Genomic DNA, 18,745 nt, shown 5'->3' with positions numbered 1-18,745 from the left:
CAAAGTGATCTGGATAGACTGGAGCGCTGGGCAGAAAACAACAGAATGACATTTAATAGGGAGAAATGCCAAGTTCTGCGCCTAGGAAAAAGAAACCAAATGCACAGTTACAAGATGGGGGATACGTGGCTCAACCACACTACAAGCGAGAAGGATCTTGGAATTGTTGTCGATCACAAGCTGAATATGAGCCAACAACGTGATGTGGCTGCAAAAAAGGCAAATGCTCTTTTGGGCTGCATTAATAGAAGCATAGCTTCCAAATCCCAGGAACTACTAGTTCCCCTCTACTCAGCCCTGGTTAGGCCTCATCTGGAGTACTGTGTCCAGTTCTGGGCACCACACTTTAAGAAGGATGCAGACAAACTGGAGAGGGTTCAGAGGAGGGCAACAAAGATGATCAGGGGACTGGAAACAAAGCCCTATGAAGAGAGACTGAAAGAACTGGGCATGTTTAGCCTTGAGGAGAGAAGACTGAGGGGGGATATGATAGCGCTCTTGAAGTACTTGAAAGGTTGTCACAGAGAGGAAGGCCAGGATCTCTTCTTGATCATCCCAGAGTGCAGGACACAGAATAATGGGCTCAAGTTACAGGAAGCCAGATTCCGGCTGAACATCAGGAAAAACTTCCTGACTGTAAGAGCAGTACGACAATGGAACCAATTACCTGGGGAGGTGGTGGGCTCTCCCACACTGGAGGCCTTCAAGACGAGGCTGGACAGCCATTTGTCAGGGATGCTCTGACTTGGATTCCTGCATTGAGCAGGGGGTTGGACTCAATGGCCTTGTAGGCCCCTTCCAACCCTACTATTCTATGATTCTAATACAAGCAATAACTTCCGACCAAAAAAAGGCATTATCTGCATGACATCGTCAACACCTAGCAGAGCTTGTTCTTCACAAGCCAATATATATGCAACATCTTTTTTTGCTGGATCAATTTCAAGTATAAAAAGTGGTAATAGAAGCTGCGGCAACTTTCCATTGATTAGGCTGTACAGAGCACTTTAATTCTCTGTTTCATTAAACTCCCCAAAGAAATTCGACAGGCACCTACATTGTTTTCTTTTCAGGGCCAGGCAAAGACCTTTCTTCTCTCTCAGGCATTTTTAGAGACTTAGTTTTATTCATTCCTGCACTATTTATTGTTTTGCATGATATTGTATTTGTCAAGGTTCCACTTACGTCCTGGACCCCCTGGGCAACTCCATAAGAATCTCTTGCCTCCTCAAGAGTCCCACCTTCCTTTTTTTAAACTTCCCCTTCCCAGGAATGTGGGGTTTAGGCTGTAGACGTGGGGTGACTGACACTCTAGACACAGGGTTTAACCACAACAGTTTACTGGTAAATTTAAAGCTAGCAAATCACAACAAAAGGTATTTTCACAATAGAGATGAGTGATACAAAAGGCATTAAAAGAAAATTAAAGTTGCAAAACAAGTTCCTTTACCCTAGCTATCCTTAGACTTTTCTAGGCTGCTTCTTCCTGCTCAGCCTTCAGACTCTGCTCCCACTTCCAGCTCTGGCTGTCTCTGCCCTTACTGGCTCTCTCACTCTCTTTATATACCCTCCTCCCTCAAAACCAAAAGTACTGCTTCAAACCTGAAGAAATGAAACTCAAGTAGAGAAATGAAACTGTCACTTAGCTGGAGAAATGAAACTACCCCTCTTGGGGTTACCCCCTACCAACAGAAAACTACAGGCCTCTAAGCCTGACCTTTTTTTTTCTTTGCCTCTTGTAGGCCTCAAATCGTCACAGTATTTTATTCTTTTAGATATTTGTATTGTATTTTATATTTTTAAATGTCATATGGCATTTTAGTTTTTTTTTAACTGTCATAATCCACCTAGAGAATACTCATTATTGGGCAGATTAGAAATGTACTTCAATAAAATAAAATAAAATAACCCTAAGATTCTGAACATCTAATTTACCACATTCCAATAAACATTTATAAACAGCTATTATAAGTTTAATTTTTCTGTGAAGATCCAATTAATTCCTCCAGCGATATAAAAGGTGTGAAAACACTCAGTGCTGATCGCTCATGGACAGACACCAAAAGATGCTGTTGAAAATATTGCCATTTAGCTCTGATCGGTAGATGGTGTTGAAGCTGCAATATTGAAAATGGTGAAATCTCTTCATTCAGTTCTATTAGCCGGTAGATATATAGTATAGATTCTACTACCAACCCGGTTCTTCCCCAATTTACAGATCAGGGTTCCCCCCATAAAGTGAATTTAGCATGACAGTATGGATCAAACCGCAGCTGACGGGACACTACATGCCACAGCTCTCTAGCTGATGCTGCAGGTTCAAATACTCCTTTCTTTTTTATATATCAAGCTGCCATCCAGCCAGAAAGAGGTGCCAGGTAAGTTGACTCCAGTATAACCCATGGAAGGGTATTCGCTGAAAAAAGATGCCATGCAGTCCTTTGTACAAGCTAAAAGGTGGTATAGATAAAGGTCTGGAAAATTACGATTGGCAACTGCATCCTCTCAAGTGCAACATGAAAACCGCTGCCCCCTCGTACCCAATAAACTCAAGATGCTGTATTAAATTTTTGAAAATACGTTTTGGCGATACATTAGAAAAATATAATGCAATGCACGGATTATCCATGGCAAAACATTTGTCTTAAGGATATTAATCTTATCCCAAATACTTAAGTGATGCCCAGCTCTCCAAATCAAGAGATATTTCTGCCAGCAATGTACTTAGATTCAGTGTAATCATTTGAGAAATATCACTAGGAACCAATATACCAAGCTATGTTAAAGCTTCTGGACACCGACAGAATTGCCAATAGGAAATACACTGGATTACTTGGTATTGCGTATAGCAGGGGTCCCCAAACTTTCTGCCTCGGAGAGCACATTTGGAGGTTTGGGCACTCTCACAAAATGGCTGCCATGGGCGGGGAGGCTTGCCCAGTCATAAAATGGCTGCCATGGTGGTCCTGGCCAGTAACAGAACACTCATTTCCCAGAAGCCACACTGGTGAGACTAAAAGAAAAGTAACTTACACAAGAACCTAAGTACAAGGCAGAGGTAGGGTCTGAGCTCCAAAACACAACCCCACTCTTTTTAACACAAATACAGATGGTGCTTCTGGCAGCACTTTGCTTTGCAGCAGGCCCACCTCCCAGTAATATTTATTTATACACACACACACACACACGTGTGTGTGTGTGTTTTAAAAAACATACGGGCACCGTGTTGGAGACCCCAGATTTTGACCAGCTGATAGCATAGCCAGAAAGCATACCAAAAGGTATTCCTTATAATTCTGCTACAGAAGACCCTGGCTTATTAATACATAGCAAACAATAATCTGCACACAAGGCTGTTGTATATTCAGTTTGCCAATCTGCAAATAGCCATCACCTGCGGACATGAGATGATTGCTGATCAGTTTGTCTAGTTAACCTTCCATTCTAATGTTGTGTAAGAGGAAATGTTCCAAATCCCTTATGGAATATCACTTTTCATATGCAATACCTTTTGTGGATGCAAAGATTTCTGTGCATTTATACCATCAGAACCATCTGTGGATTCTTAGTAATCCAGGTTTGATTGGCCAGAAACTCTCTAATCAAATTCTGATTAGATTTTATATGCTTCCGCCCCAATGGGAAAATTGTGCCCTGCTTGAAGTTCTTTCCGTACCCTGTGTATTTCTAGGATACACCTTTTTCTGGAGGCTTTGATATGATGTAAAGCTGGTTGATGCTCTTTACACATTCCATGAAGTTGTATGCTTTATTTATTTATTTATTTATTTATTTATTCAATTTATATATCATATAAAAAAGAGCAACTCTAAGGGGTGTAAAAAATCAGACATTAAAATACATTATAGTAAATACAAAAACCAGCGAAGAGAGCAATCCTACAGCCCCTAGACAGCATCTGGGGGGGGGGGGGCGCATAGGGTAGTTTAAATTCCTGGATCCGAGGTCAGAGACACTGCTCCAACCTCGGACCCAGCAGTCCAAGCTCCCCGCCCCCCTCGCAGCTGGCGCAGAGAGAAATGCACTGGCTACTCCTCCAAACTCGCAACAGTGACCAGAGGAGGGAAACAGAGGAGGGAAAGGGGGGACTGGAGAAGCAGGGATATGAGCCATCCCCACCCATCCCTAGCCTCCTTCCCTCCCCCCCGGGTAGATAGGCAAAAACACACGTGTAGCAAAAATGAAGAGTGGGGGAAGCTCGGAGGCGAAGATTGCTTCCGCGCTCCTCCTGCTCTGCATAGGATGCCCAAACCCATCAGCCTCCGGGTTTGGAGGGAAACGGGCATCCAGATAGCACTGCACCCACAAATGTTTAAAAGGAGGCTCCTCCCTCATGGGAATCAGTGGATGTTGATTCAAGTCCGAGTTCTCAAGGAAGATCTCTCCCCACTCCAAGTGCGGTTTCTCCTCCAGCTGCAGTCTCTGGTGATCTTGAGGCTTTCTCTGTGGTGAAAACTCACGCTACCATCTGAACTGCTGCGTGGTTGATGCCCCCGGGTGCTATCACCCAAGGCAGGCTTCTCCAAGCTGCGGCCCACAGATGTGCTGGACTACAACTCCCAGCATTCCCCAGCCAAGATGGCTGGCTGGGGGGGGCTAGGAGTTGTAGTCCAGCACACCTGGAGGGCATGAGGTTGGAGAAGGGTGCGCTAAGGCCGCCATTATTCCGCACCCAAGCACTGATAGGTCTTCTCCCCGTGCAAATTCAGTGATGAAAAGTAAAGGACTTGGCCAAATGGAAGCTCATCCCACACTCCACACTTAAATCATTTTGTCCTTGTGTGAATTTCTGATGTGAAATAAGGGAGACTCTCCAAAAATAGCTCTTTCCACCCTGCACTCATTTAAATGGCTTCTCCCCTGGGTGAATTCTTTGATGAAAAGTGAGATGCATCTTCTGAGTGTAGCTTTTTCAACATGCCAAGCATTTAAATCGTTTCTCTCCGGTGTGGGTTTTTCTGTGTGATATGAGGCTTGAGCCCTGAGCACATTTTTTCCACACTCCAAGCACTGAAATGGTTTATCCCGTGTGGTTTCTCTGATGATAGAAGAGGCTTCTTTTTTCACTGAAGCTCTTTCCACACTCCAAGCATTGAAATGGTTTCACCCATGTGGACTTTTTGATGGTACACAAGACTTTTGTTTTCAGTGAAGCTCTCCCCACACTCCAGGCATTTAAATGGTTTCTCCCCTGTGTGAATTCTTTTGTGTGATGTAAGTTTTGCACTCTCACTGAAGCTCTTTCCACACTCAAAGCATTTATATGGCTTCTCTCCAGTGTGAGTTTTTTCATGTCTATTGAGGTATCTGCGCACAGTAAAACTTTTTCCACACTCCAGGCATTGAAATGGTTTCTCTCTTGTGTGGGTTTTTTGGTGTGATATGAGGCCTGAGCTCTGAATGAATTTTTTCCCACACTCCAAGCATTTAAATGGTTTCACCCCTGTATGGACCTTTTGATGATACACAAAGGTGTTGTTTAAACTGAAGCTCTTTCCACACTCTAAGCAATGAAATGGTTTCTCCCCTGAGTGAGTTCTTTGGTGTTCCATAAGATGTGAGCTCCGACTGAAATACTTTCCACACTCCAGGCATTTAAATGGTTTCTCCCCTGTGTGAGTTCTTTTGTGTGATATAAGGCCTGAGCTCTGAATGAATTTTTTTCCACATTCCAGGCATTTAAAGGGTTTCTCCCCTGTATGTGTTCTTTGGTGTGATATGAGGCTTGAGCTCTGAATGAATTCTTTCCCACACTCCAAGCATTTAAATGGTTTCACCCCTGTGTGGACTTTTTGATGGTACACAAGGGTGTTGTTTACACTGAAACTCTTTCCACACTCCAGACATTTAAATGGTTTCTCCCCTGTGTGGATTCTTTTATGATGCACAAGGGTTTTGTTTTCAGTGAAGCTCTTTCCACACTCCAGGCATTTAAATGGTTTCTCCCCTGTGTGGATTCTTTGATGGTACACAAGGCCTGTTTTTTCACCGAAGCTCTTTCCACACACTAAGCATGTAAATGGTTTCTCCCCTGTGTGAGTTACTTGATGAGAAGTGAGGTATAACTCCTGAGTGAAGCTCTTTCCACAATCTAGGCATTTAAATGGTTTGTCCTCTGTATGGATTCTTTGGTGTGACATGAGGTTTGCACTCTGGGTGAATTTTTTCCCACACGCCAAACATTTAAATGGTTTTTCCCCTGTGTGCATTCTTTGATGAGAAGTAAGATGTATCTTCCGAGTAAAGCTCTTTCCACACTCCAAGCACTGAAACGGTTTACACCTGGCTCCTTCCAACAACACCTTGCATGGTTTTCCTTCATTGTCACTCTCCTGCCCATCACATTCTAGAAGAAAGAGAGACAACTGGTAGCAGCCGAAGTGAGAAACGTAACCGGAAATCAGAGACGATCAGTTAATTGTCCTGTAGCAGCAGTAGGGGTATAAGGATTCCCCACCATCCGTTCCAGTGGGGAATCTGTGGGCGGGGGGAGGCAATCCGTTCCTCCCCCCGCCCTGGAATCCTCTGGAGCGGCTCCGCTCTGTGAGGATTCCGCGGAGCCGCACCGGCTATAGGGCTGCTTGCCTTGCCGGCCAGAGCAGTTCGCCTCCTCCGCACCAATCGCCTTTCCTTAAAAAAAAAAAAATGGCGATCAGCAGGATGTGCCCATAGACTTATATGCAAATAGAGCCGTGAATCTTGCGTATACGTCTATGGGCACATCCCGCCAATCGCTTTTTTTCTTTTTTAAATAAGAAATGGCGATCGGCGTGGAGGAGGCGAACAGCTCCGGTGGAAGAAGCAGCCAAGTGCCGTTCCGCCTCCAATCCTCCTGGAGTGGAGGTAAGTGCTGCCGATCCGTCACGGATTCCTGAGGCTGGATTCCAAAGAATCCGGCCTCATTTGAATCCGTGGCAGATTTCTCGAACATCCCTAAGCAGCATCCATTCCATTAGGACAGGAGACCCCAACCTTTTTGGACCTGTGGGCACATTTAGGAATTTGATAAATTGCTATGGGCACCACCACAAAACGCCTAATCAGTGGATCACTGCTTTGGCATCTGCCTGTCGCATCTGTGGATCTTGGCCTGCATCTTACTCAGCAAAAACGTTTGTTTCATGTCTGCTGGACTCCGCAACATCCCTTTAATAGGGGATTGGCTAATTCACCTAACTGCTGGCAATGTAATACAGCTAACACTTCTTTTAAACTATGTTTTGGCAGAGTCCAGTAGTTGCTTCCTTTGGGGAGGAAGTCATTACACTAAGAAATGTTGAACTTGAACAGTCTTTAATCTTCACTGATTAAAGATTAAAATATAACCCTTGAAATTATTTCCCTGTGTCATGGAAATTAACAACTGGTCTGTGTAAATGGATTCTCTGTAACCTTTTTGACAGCTAAAAGACAGGTATTACCAAATTGGAGGGAGAAAGCTCACCTCCTATAACGCAATGGATTAAGAATCTTACAACACTTTCAATATTTGAACGGGTGGGATACGGACACCACCTTCACATGGATACTTATTTGGATATTTGGTCCACTTTTATTGCAGCCCATGTATAATTGCTAGGACGCTGAATACATTTCATACAAATCCATGTATGTACATTAAATTAAAAAAAAAAAGGTTTTGGGTGCCTGCAGGCACCACGGTGGGGACCCATTTGCAGGTGCCACTGGAGGTGCCCACAGGGGCTCTGGTGCCCACGGGTGTTGTGTTGAGGACCCCCGAATCAGAATGTAGCAGAGGGAGAGGTGGGATTGCAAGGCGCCTACAGCTGCTCTGATGAGAGACCAGCTCCACCCAAGCCCTGAACTGTTTCCATTCAAGCTGATCATTATAAGAAAACTGGAACTTTAAAGAAGCGATGTCCTTCTCCAGGAGCCCCTGCCAAAGGAAGGGAGGCAGGTGGCTCCCAGGAAGAGGGCCTTTTCTGCTGTGGCACCCCAGCTGTGGAATGAGCTCCCTAAATAGGTTCGCCTGACACCTGGGTTGTATTAGACCTTTTAATTTTCCCAGCCATTTTAGCTTTTTAGCATTATAGTCTTTTAACTTTGCTATTTTAAATCTTTTACTGTATTTTAAATTGCTTCACTGCTGCCAGGTTTTGCTCTGGTCATATTTTTATACTGTAGTTTTAAGCTTTTCTATTTTATCCTGTTTTTATGCTGTACTTTGTGGTTTTAATTTTGTAAACTGCCCAGAGAGCTCTGGGTGGTATAGAAATATAATAAATAAATAAATAAATAAAGTAAGTAAGTAAGTAAGTAAGTTTGCTTTTTCTCCTCTTCCCTCATCATCCCTTTTTCCTTTTGTGTCATATCTTTTATAGCATAAGCCTGTGGGAAGGGACTGTATTGTTTGTTATTTATTTCATATAAGCTGCTATGGCAGCCTTTTTGGCTAAAGAGTGGGGGGAAATACTTTAAATAATACATCTGATAATGACCCCATGCATGATGCTGTGATCTCCTTGGAGGTGAGGCAGTCCCAAAACTCTTCCACAGAGCTTAAATGAACTTTAAAAGTCTCCCATAGCAGGTGACTTCTGCATGATGAAGGAAGGAGGTTATTGCTTGTTCAGCTAAGCTTAAAACAGAAATAGGACAGCAGTCACGGAGAAGATCCCCACAGCCCACTTCTCACCCATGATCCATGATCCAACTAGGAAGGAGGAACTCTTCTAGAGCACAGTCCTATACGTGTTTTCTCAGAAGGAAGTCCTGTTCAGTTAAATGTGGCTTATACGTAACTCACCAACACCCATCTCTAGAGGCTTTATGCCTGTGAATATTGGCTGCTCAGAAGCAACCATGGGAGGGGGCTAATGCCTTCACACCTTGTTTTTGGGCTTCCTGGAGGCATCAGGCTGTCTACTGCGGGAAACAAATGCTGGACTAGTTGGACCTTTGACCTGATCCAGCAGGACACTTCTTAGGTTCCAAAATCTGCATTTGAGATTGGAGCCTTGGGGATCTCACTTCCTCCAGATGTAAACGCCAACTTCCAAGCCTGACATCATCTGCTGTGACTTTGACAAGGGTCTGCCAAGTAACTTTAAAAGAGACCCCTGAAGTGACCCAGGCAGGAATATAACGGCCCTGGATCCCAACATCTACCAAGGGTGCAGAACTGTTGTTTAGTTCTTTCAAACCAATGTTATCAACCAAGAGAAAAGTGATTTACCCAAAGAGGCCACCATCCCCAAATTCTCCTCCATGACTTCCCTGTGCAGGGCTCTTTGGTTCGGATCCAGCAAGGCCCACTCCTGCTTGCTGAAATGGACTGCAACATCCTTGAAGGTCACCTGAAAGAAGAAACATCAAATGCAAGCAGAAAATGTTAACAATTCTCCCCTTCTAAGCACAATCAGAAAAGAAAGTTATGTAGCCGGGGACTGCCCTGGGGCGGGGGTTCCCAAACCTTTTGGGGTTGCCGGGAGCATTTATAAGTTTGCGAGTGTGCTCTTGGGTCCTTTCTCAAATGGCTGCATGGGGGTGGAGGTCCATTCACAAAATGGCTACCATGATGGGCGTGGCCAGTCACAACGCACACGTTATCCAGAAGGCAAACTGGTGACGCCAAAAGAAAACTGAAGGCCCATGGTGGCTGGGGAATGCTGGGAGTTTTAGGGCTTATTTTCTGTCTGAACATGCATAGGACTGCACACGAAGTTGCCCCAGGACTTAAATACAAGGCAGAGAGGCAGTTTCCGAGCTCCAAAACACAGAACTACTGGACTTTGCCACAGAACTATTTTGAACCCTCCCTCTTGTGCTCCAACAGCCATTTCACAGAAGGCAAATTGAGCCGCAGAGACAAATAACAGGACCAAGAAACTGAGTATCAGGAAGAGGTGGGATCCCAAAGGCCAAATCACATCTTTGCCCGCCACAAAGCACATCAGAATGCCCATTCCATAGATGGCAAAGTGGTGTTGCTCAGAAAAACCTCCCCCCAACACACACACAGCAAAAGGAAAAGCAGCCCTCTTGCCCCCCAGCGCCACTTTAGCCCCCTACGAGGGTCGCTGCACTCACCAACAACGTGTGTAAATTTTTTCCTGGGTGGCTGGGCATCCTTCAAAACAAACTCTACTGCAGCCACTCACCATTTTTATTTTCTATTAGCGAATGGACCCGGCTTCAAGCAACCTTACGCAGCTGTCAGAGTAGGACACATTGTGCCTGGCCTGTCTGAGTGAAGCTACGACCACTGGGCACAGTCCCTGCCACGGCGCATCCCTACAAACCTCTGAAGGTGGGTTCTGTCCACTCCATTCCCCTGAGGGGGCCCTGCCCCTTAGCTGGGAGGAAAGAGAAGCCAAATAACTTTGTCTCTTGACCTACTACGCTCCCTCAGCTTCAGACTGAATCAACTGCAAAGCTACGCGCTGGTTACAGATGTCTCCCCCTAGTGACTGAAGATGTTACTGCAGGTTTGAACCACTGGGGCACACTACAGTTAATTAAAATTTATTCGGTTTATCTTCTCACAGATGAACAAAATAACTTTGAGGTGCTCACTTGGATGCCTTTAGTATGCATGCCAAGATTCAGGTGCCTAGGTTTCAAGGTCCTGGTGCAATGGATGGATGGACAGACAGCCATTCTCATTTATTGTTATAGTAGAAAAATAGTCACCCTCGTGTACCTGATCTGGTCGCACAGAAGATGTTCCCAGCCCACCACGACAAAGAGATAATCTAGTACATATTGCCTGCATCCTTGGTCCATCTCCTGTGAGTGACACAAAAGGGGAAGGGGAGATTTATTGACCATTCCCTTTCCCATCCAAGACTGCCTGTGCTCATGCATCTGTAGCCAAAACCTGACAAGCAGGTGGGAGCAGGAATGCAATGCAGTGGCTGGAGGAGGAGGACGAGAGCCCAGGACGGCACACCTAGATACAAAAAGAGAACAGAGATAACCATCTCATTCTCTGGCTAGGTCATTCCCTAGTTCACATTGAAAAGATATTTTTAAATGTCCGCAGTGATGGAACTGAGAGCTGCCCATATTTATTCATTTATTTATTTTTAACATTTATATACTGCCTTATTTGTTAAAAAAAACTATCAAGGCGGTGAACAGCAATTTAAAACAATGGTGAAATATAAAAATCAAAGGTGAAAATCTAGATATTAATGTAGTGAAGAGTTGGCAGGTATGTGACTACCCCACCCTTAAAAAACCCCAAATATGGTGAGAGGGTAAGCAAATGGAGAAGCACCCACACACTCCATAAACAGCCCAAGAGGAGGGGTGCTGAGTGCTAGCTGAGATCAAAGAACACTTGAGTGTGGGGAAGAAACCAGAGTGCCTGGAAGCCCAAGCAGAAACAATCTATACTGCAACATTTTGTTGTAGGCCCTAACTTGTTTATTAGAATGATACCCCAAATTTAATCCAGATTGGTTCCAAAAATGCCTTACAATTAAAAAACCCACACATGGGAACAATATTAGGGATTATTAGAGATTCGTTGGTCCGCTTGGTGACGTGTGTGTGAGATTCTGGGGCTGTTCACACAGCATGCTAACCCACACTCAGTGGTTGAGTGTGGGATGTTTTGAACCGTGAGTTAGTCCAGCCAGGCTGGCTTGTTAACCATGCAGTGTGGCTTATTTTTTTCTAACAAGCCACCATGAGAACCCATGGTTTGTTGTTGGGTTGTTCAGAGTGGTTAACAATCCACACTGCATGGTTAACAAGCCATCCTAGCAGTATTCAGACAAGATGCTAACCCCACAGTTCAACAAACAACCCATGATTCAGAACAACCCACACTCAACCACTGAGTGTGGGTTAGCGTGTTGTGTGAACGGCCCCAGAGTCTCTTCTAACCCTGACAGTTGGTGATGTTCCAGTTTCCAGGCTTTTCCCCTGGAGGGAGGAGGCAGAAGGAGCTACAGGTAAAATCTGAGGCTGGCTGTTGGCTAAGATACCAACCCAAGCAAGAAGAACTTTTACTGATGTTTTATCCTATGTATTTCAGTTTTTTGTACACAGTTAATAATTCATTTTTATGTGTGCGGGGGACACACAAATCTTCTCTTCCCAGATTGGCTTTATCTGGATAAATAGTTGAAATGAAACATTTGCGGGAGACCAGCATCTCCCCAAGCAGGGCACAGGGAAATAGAAACGTAACCCACATCATGATAGGAAAACTGGAGAAGGGGAGACCAAGCTGAAATAGCTCCCCTTAATCCTTACCCAACGACGTGGCCCCTCCATCACCCTCCTGCATGATCCGTCTGCACTGTGGACTTTCACTGGTGTTGGATGGAGCCCTTTGTGTCTCAGGGAAATCTGCAGGGCCTTGCGCAAACAGGCCCTGCACAAAAAGAGCAGCAAGGGTCACAAAGAGTGAGGTGGGGGTGGGGAATATAGAAAGTAATGTACAGGATAAGACCAGGAGGGGAGGCCCACCCCCTCCTTGGATGATTTCCAGAAAAAAGTGGACCAGTGGTGGGCAGTTTTCCATTACCCTTGTAACTACCAGGATGAAACGGTCTCACCTGCTGCTCTGCCTGCTTCTTGTCCTCTGCCTGGCTCAGGAAGAAACCTTCTGCCAGGGCCACCGCCTGGGAACTGGTCTCCGCCCCACATTCCCGGACCCAGCTCTCCATCTCCGGGGGTAGGACAGCCAGGAATTTCTCCAGGATCACCAGGTCCAGGATCTGAGCCTTGGTGTGTCGCTCTGGCTTCAGCCACTGACGGCAGAGACGGTGGAGTTGGCTGCAAACCTCTCGGGGCCCCTCGGCCTCCTGGTAGTGGAACTCCCTGAAGCGCTGGCACTGTACTTCTGACCCGAATATCTCGTCATCAAGGATCATCTTCATAGTTTTCCCCAGAATTCCCCACTGCTCCCAGTCCTGACGTCATCAGAGCCTTTTCCGGCTCCAAGCCAAGCAACAGTTCCTGTCTTCTGGCCCTTCTGCCAAGTTCTTTCTTAGGGCTGTCTGAATCGGCTATGTTGCTGACTTCTGCAATGCAAACATGGCATTCTGTGAATGAACAATTACATTTCTAAAGCAGGAAGGAAGATAGTTGACGAAGAAAAAGCAGACAGGATTCTGAGAGTGACCAGGTTGTCTCCCAATAGGAAAGGCGGGTGATTGCCAAGACTCCAGCGGAAACTAGAGACTGGGGTGAGCTAGAAGACAGGTTTGGGGTCACGAAGAGTCGGACACGACTGAACAACTGAACAAAGAAGACAGGTTCCTTCACCTGTCTTCACAGTCCAAAGCCTGCATCTGGTTTAGAAGCACAGCGCAACCACAGCATCCCTGCCCATTGATCTCTCCCTCACATGTCCCCCTTCCATCCACGCTCTTTTCCTGCAGTCCTTTTATCCTCCTTCCCACAACAGCTGCTTCGGCTTCACCTCCACAAATCCCACCATCACCGCCCCACTTCACCCTCAGCACACTATGCAAATGCAAATGAAACCAGTTTGCAGAAGCTTTTGTGCTCTCAGCCTCCCAATCTGCAGCTGCCTGGGTGGATTAAGGACATAGAGGCATCTCTCCCCTTTTGGGGGGTCTCCATCTGGGGGTCTCCCACCCACCCCTCGCTTGCCTGCCCAGCTGGCATTTTCCAGCAAGTCCCGCACTGCACTCCTGGGGATCCCCTACGTCCCAAAGCAAAGCGAGCTCACCAGATCCCGCTGCAAGGGGGAACTCTAAGGCCACTCCGCCCCACATGGATTGGGAGGGGGCAAAGCAGGAAGTTGCTTCTCTAGGAACCAGGCTTCCTCATTTTAACCCCTTAGGCGGAGTCTGCCACTGAGAGAGAAGCACTAACTTTACGGTGTTAACACTCAAACTCTCACTGCGGACCACATCTTTAAATCATAAGAATTTAAGCACATAAGAAGAGCCCCACTGGACCAGACCAAGGTCCATCTAGTCCAGCATTCTGTTCACACAGTGGCCGACCAGCTGTTGACTGGGAACCCTCAAGGAGGGCAGGAGGGCAATGGCACCCTCCTGCCCATTTTCCCCAGCAACTGGTGCATATCAGTACACGCCTCTGATACTGGAGGTAGCATATAGCCATCAAGACCAGTAGCCCGTTGATAGTTTTAATCTCCAGGAATTTGTCTAACCTCCTTTGAAAGCCATCCAGATTGGTGATAATCACTGCGTCTTGTCTAGCGAGTTCCATAGCTTGACTCTGCGCTGTGTGAAGACGTCCTTCCTTTGATCTATCCTGAATCTCCCAACAATCAGCTTCGTGGGATGACCCCATCGGGTCCTAGTATTATGAGAAAGGGAAAAAAATGTTTCCCTATCCACTTTCTCCACACCATGCATAATTTTGTAGACCTCTATCACTTCTCCCTGTAGCCTCCTTTTTTCCAAGCGAAATGACCCCAGCTGTAGTAACCTTCCCTCGTAGGGGAGATGCTCCAGCCCCTTGATCATGATCATTTTAGTTGCCCTTTCCGCACGTTTTCCAGCTCTACAATATCTTTTTTAGATGCTGTGACCACAACTATTTGTTGTTGTTGTTTATTCGGTCAGTCACTTCCGACTCTTCGTGGCTTCACGGACCAGCCCACGCCAGAGCTTCCTGTCGGCTGTCACCACCCCCAGCTCCCCCAAGGTCGAGTCCGTCACCTCCAGAATATCATCCATCCACCTTGCCCTTGGTCGGCCCCTCTTCCTTTTGCCTTCCACTTTCCCTAGCATCAGCATCTTCTCCAGGGTATCCTGTCTTCTCATGATGTGGCCAAGTGTGGCTGCGCCAGGGATTTGCCTAAAGGCAGTATGATATTGGCAGTTCTATTCTCAATTCCCTTCCTAATTATGCCTAACATGGAGTCTGCCTTTTTTTATAGCAGCTGCACACTGGGACATTTTCATGGAACTCTCCACCACAACCCCCAGATCTATTTCTTGGTCTGTCACCGCTAGCTCAGATCCCATAAGGTTATACTTGAAGTTGAGATTTTTTGCCCCAGTGTGCATCACTTTACACTCTGTGTGCACAATTCACCAAATGAGATTTAGACTGTGTGTACGTGTGTTTGTGTGTGTCTGTTGGTCATTCAGCCTCCTATTAAACCGCTATAGTATAATATGGAAAAAAATAAAGGAAAGGGTGAGGGAAAATGTCCAGAAACAAACCTGTGCAACTTGTGACCTACCAAACTGGGCGCCATCCATGAACTCAGATAATTCACCACCACCATCCTGCCCTCAGCCACCTGCTCAGATACATGCACACGTTTTCTTTTCTCTTTCTTTCTTTCTTTCTTTCTTTCTTTCATTTTTCATGAAATTTTCTTTTCGAAATTAACAAAATAATGGCAACAAAATGAAAAAGAACACACATAATAATAAATCAAGATAATTAAAGAAACAAAGGAATTCACTCATTATAATTCTCAGTCTATAAAAAAATAGCTAATGAAAGAGTAAAATACAAATCACAGGACATATAAAAGCAGTGTGTGTGGGTGTGTGTTATTTTGCATGTATGTGTCAATCAGAAAGAAAATACAGGCCACTGTGCTTGGTTGGCATCTGATACGCGGTTGTCTTGCTCACCCAGCCAGGCAGCAGCAGCAGCACGGGGCTTACTGAGCTCCCGGCGCCCCACCTGGCCTGGGCGGCGTGCTGCGTTCAGCTAGGCGGGTCGAGAGCGGCCTTGCCGAGCAAGAAAAACACCTGTCTGCTCAGGACTGGGAGGAATTCACCGGCGATGTGACTCCCAGACAGAAGCCTGGCTTTTTGCTGGCCTGCTGTACTGGCTGCTGGAGTGGGTCTAAGAACCGCCGTTTCCAGGGGGGCCCTAGACTAGCTGCCAGCAACTGGCGCCCTTGGCGACCCGTGCGATCGGCGGCCCCAAGGGCAGATCGAGGCTGAGGATGCTGATAAGCTGCAAAACATTCTGCCCTGCTTTTCCATTTAATGAAGAGGCAACCTCCCCCCTCCTCCACTGCCTCAGTCATATTGCCTCTGTACGTGCATGGGAACTGCATAATGACATCATCATTTTATCTGTGATTTTTTAAATGGATTTTCCCCTCCAAGTTGGCGCCCCACTTAACTTGGTGCCCTACATGACCAACTTATTCTCATATACGGCCATTTTCATGGGTATTATGGGCCTGCCCTGAATGTTCAAACGTGGTGGGGCATAGAAGGGCCTCCCAATGTCTGGGAGGGACCCATGGCCAGGGCCGATGCAAGGCCTCCTGCTGCCTGAGGTGGGAGGAAGGACCATCCTCATCCTCCTCTCCCTGCTCCCAGCTGCTTCCCCTTCGTGGCCTTGCTCTTGGGGGTCTTTCTTCAGAGCGAGGCACGGGCAGGGAGACTGCCTGTGCCATGGCAGCACCGGTGATCTCCATGGCCACCACATGGAGAAGGCCTCGCTCTGCAGATGGACCCCTCAGAGCTACATTTCAGGGCTCTGTGGCAGCTAGGGAGCCCTCAAAAGGTCAAATGTGTTTGTTCGTTTGTTTCCAATATTAATATATCGCTCCACATCAGAAGATTTCGGAGAGGTGAACAACAAGGTAAAAGAAGAAAACACCAAGTTAAAAGAGTTAAAACATGTTTCTAATTTACCTTGCAAACAAGGCAAACATGGGCGTTTGGGTGCTCTGCAGTGCTACAATGCCATGTAGTTGGGGGCTGGGGTGGTGGGGATGCACCAGGAGGCTGCAGCTTGCCCACCCCTCATGTAGATATTAATTGATGGTGGGGGGGATACAGAGCCTTGTACTCCTCCACAAGCCAATGGTCACATGGCAGAGCAGAAGCCCTTGGGCGCCACTTTCTGAGATTGATCAGCCAGGTAGGACCACAGCCACCGGAACACTTTGTTCAGTCGTTAAGTCGTGTCTGACTCTTCGTGACCCGTGGACCAAGCACACCAGGCCTTCCTGTCTTCCTCTCTCTCCCGGAGCATGCTCAAGTTAGAATCATAGAATCATAGAATCATAGAATAGTAGGGTTGGAAGGGGCCTACAAGGCCATCGAGTCCAACCCCCTGCTCAATGCAGGAATCCAAGTCAGACCATCCCTGACAAATGGCTGTCCAGCCTCGTCTTGAAGGCCTCCAGTGTGGGAGAGCCCACCACCTACCCAGGTAATTGGTTCCATTGCCGTATTGCTCTGACACTCAGGAAGTTTTTCCTGATGTTCAGCCAGAATCTGGCTTCCTGTCACTTGAGCCCATTACTCTGTGTCCTGCACTCTGGGATGATCAAGAAGAGATCCTGGCCTTCTTCTCTGTGACAACCTTTCAAGTACTTGAAGAGTGCTATCATATCTCCCCTCAGTCTTCTCTTCTCAAGGCTAAACATGCCCAGTTCTTTCAGTCTCTCTTCATAGGGCTTTGTTTCCAGTCCCCTGATCATCTTTGTTGCCCTCCTTTGAACCCTCTCCAGCTTGTCTGCATCCTTCTTAAAGTGTGGTGCCCAGAACTGGACACAGTACTCCAGATGAGGCCTAACCAGTGCTGAGTAGAGGGGAACTAGTACTTCCCGGGATTTGGAAGCGATGCTTCTATGAATGCAGCCCAAAATAGCATTTGCCTTTTTTGCAGCCACATCACATTGTTGGCTCATATTCAGCTTGTGATCTACGACAATTCCAAGATCCTTCTCGCTCGTAGTGTGGTTGAGCCACGTATCCCCCATCTTGTAACTGTGCATTTGGTTTCTTTTTCCTAGGTGCAGAACTTGGCATTTGTCCCTATTAAATGCCATTCTGTTGTTTTCTGCCCAGCACTCCAGTCTATCCAGATCACTTTGAATTTTGTTTCTGTCTTCCAAAGTATTAGCTATCCCTCCCAATTTTGTGTCATCTGCAAATTTGATCAGCATTCCCTGCACCTCCTCCTCCAAGTCATTAATAAAAATGTTGAAGAGCACTGGGCCCAGGACTGAGCCCTGCGGTACCCCACTCGTTACCTCTCCCCAGTTTGAGAAGGTCCCATTGAGAAGCACTCTTTGAGTCCGATTCTGTAGCCAACTGCGGATCCACCGGATCGTTGTTTCATCTAGCCCACTTCGAGCTAGTTTGCTCATCAGGATATCATGGGGCACTTTGTCGAAAGCTTTGCTGAAGTCGAGGTATATGATGTCTACAGCATTCCCACGGTCTACAAGGGAGGTGACTTGATCAAAAAATGAGATCAGATTTGTCTGGCAGGACTTGTTTTTGACAAATCCATGTTGGCTTCGAGTAATCACGGCATTGTTGTCAAGGTGCTTCCAGATGGATTGCTTTATGATCTGCTCCAGAATTTTCCCAGGGATTGATGTCAGACTGACTGGTCTGTAGTTCCAAGGTTCCTCCTTTTTACCCTTTTTGAAGATAGGGACAACGTTAGCCCTCCTCCAGTCATCTGGCACTTCCCCGGTCCTCCATGATTTCTCAAAGAGAATAGACAGCGGTTCTGAGAGTTCTTCTGCCAGTTCCTTTATGACTCTAGGATGCAGTTCATCTGGCCCTGGAGATTTGAACTCACTCAAAGTAATGAGGTGTTCCTTGACCATATGCCTGTCGATCTCAAGCTGCAATCCTGCCCCTTCAGCCTGTACTTCGCCTTTGCCAGGGGGGTCATAGACCCTCTTTTGGGAGAAGACTGAGCCAAAGTAGGAATTGAGCACCTCTGCCTTTTCTTTGTCCTCTGTTATCATTTTGCCATCCTTATTTAATAGCTGAACAACCATTTCTTTCCTCTGCCT

At 46.4% G+C, this 18,745-nt stretch overlaps 1 protein-coding gene across 1 annotated transcript in view; it reads right to left on the bottom strand.

The window, feature by feature from the left end:
- Window positions 1-3,780: 3,780 nt before the first annotated feature.
- The window catches only part of LOC146356100 (uncharacterized), a 33,183-nt gene continuing 18,218 nt past the window's right edge, over window positions 3,781-18,745 (bottom strand). Inside the window, 11 exon segments of the mRNA XM_084830013.1 lie at window positions 3,781-5,010; window positions 5,013-5,044; window positions 5,046-5,129; window positions 5,131-6,367; window positions 9,218-9,338; window positions 10,685-10,770; window positions 12,250-12,370; window positions 12,555-12,886; window positions 12,889-12,987; window positions 13,618-13,669; window positions 15,547-15,672. Coding sequence (XP_084686139.1) covers window positions 4,862-5,010; window positions 5,013-5,044; window positions 5,046-5,129; window positions 5,131-6,367; window positions 9,218-9,338; window positions 10,685-10,770; window positions 12,250-12,370; window positions 12,555-12,886; window positions 12,889-12,987; window positions 13,618-13,669; window positions 15,547-15,672 — 2,439 coding nt within the window. The 3' untranslated portion in view covers window positions 3,781-4,861.

The sequence above is a fragment of the Heloderma suspectum genome, chromosome 2, assembly GCF_057233095.1.
Source record: "Heloderma suspectum isolate Gila_16-S chromosome 2, 16-S_ref, whole genome shotgun sequence".
Lineage (NCBI taxonomy): Eukaryota > Metazoa > Chordata > Lepidosauria > Squamata > Helodermatidae > Heloderma > Heloderma suspectum.
Note: the sequence above shows the minus strand (reverse complement) of the source record. Positions and strands in the feature narration are given on the sequence as shown.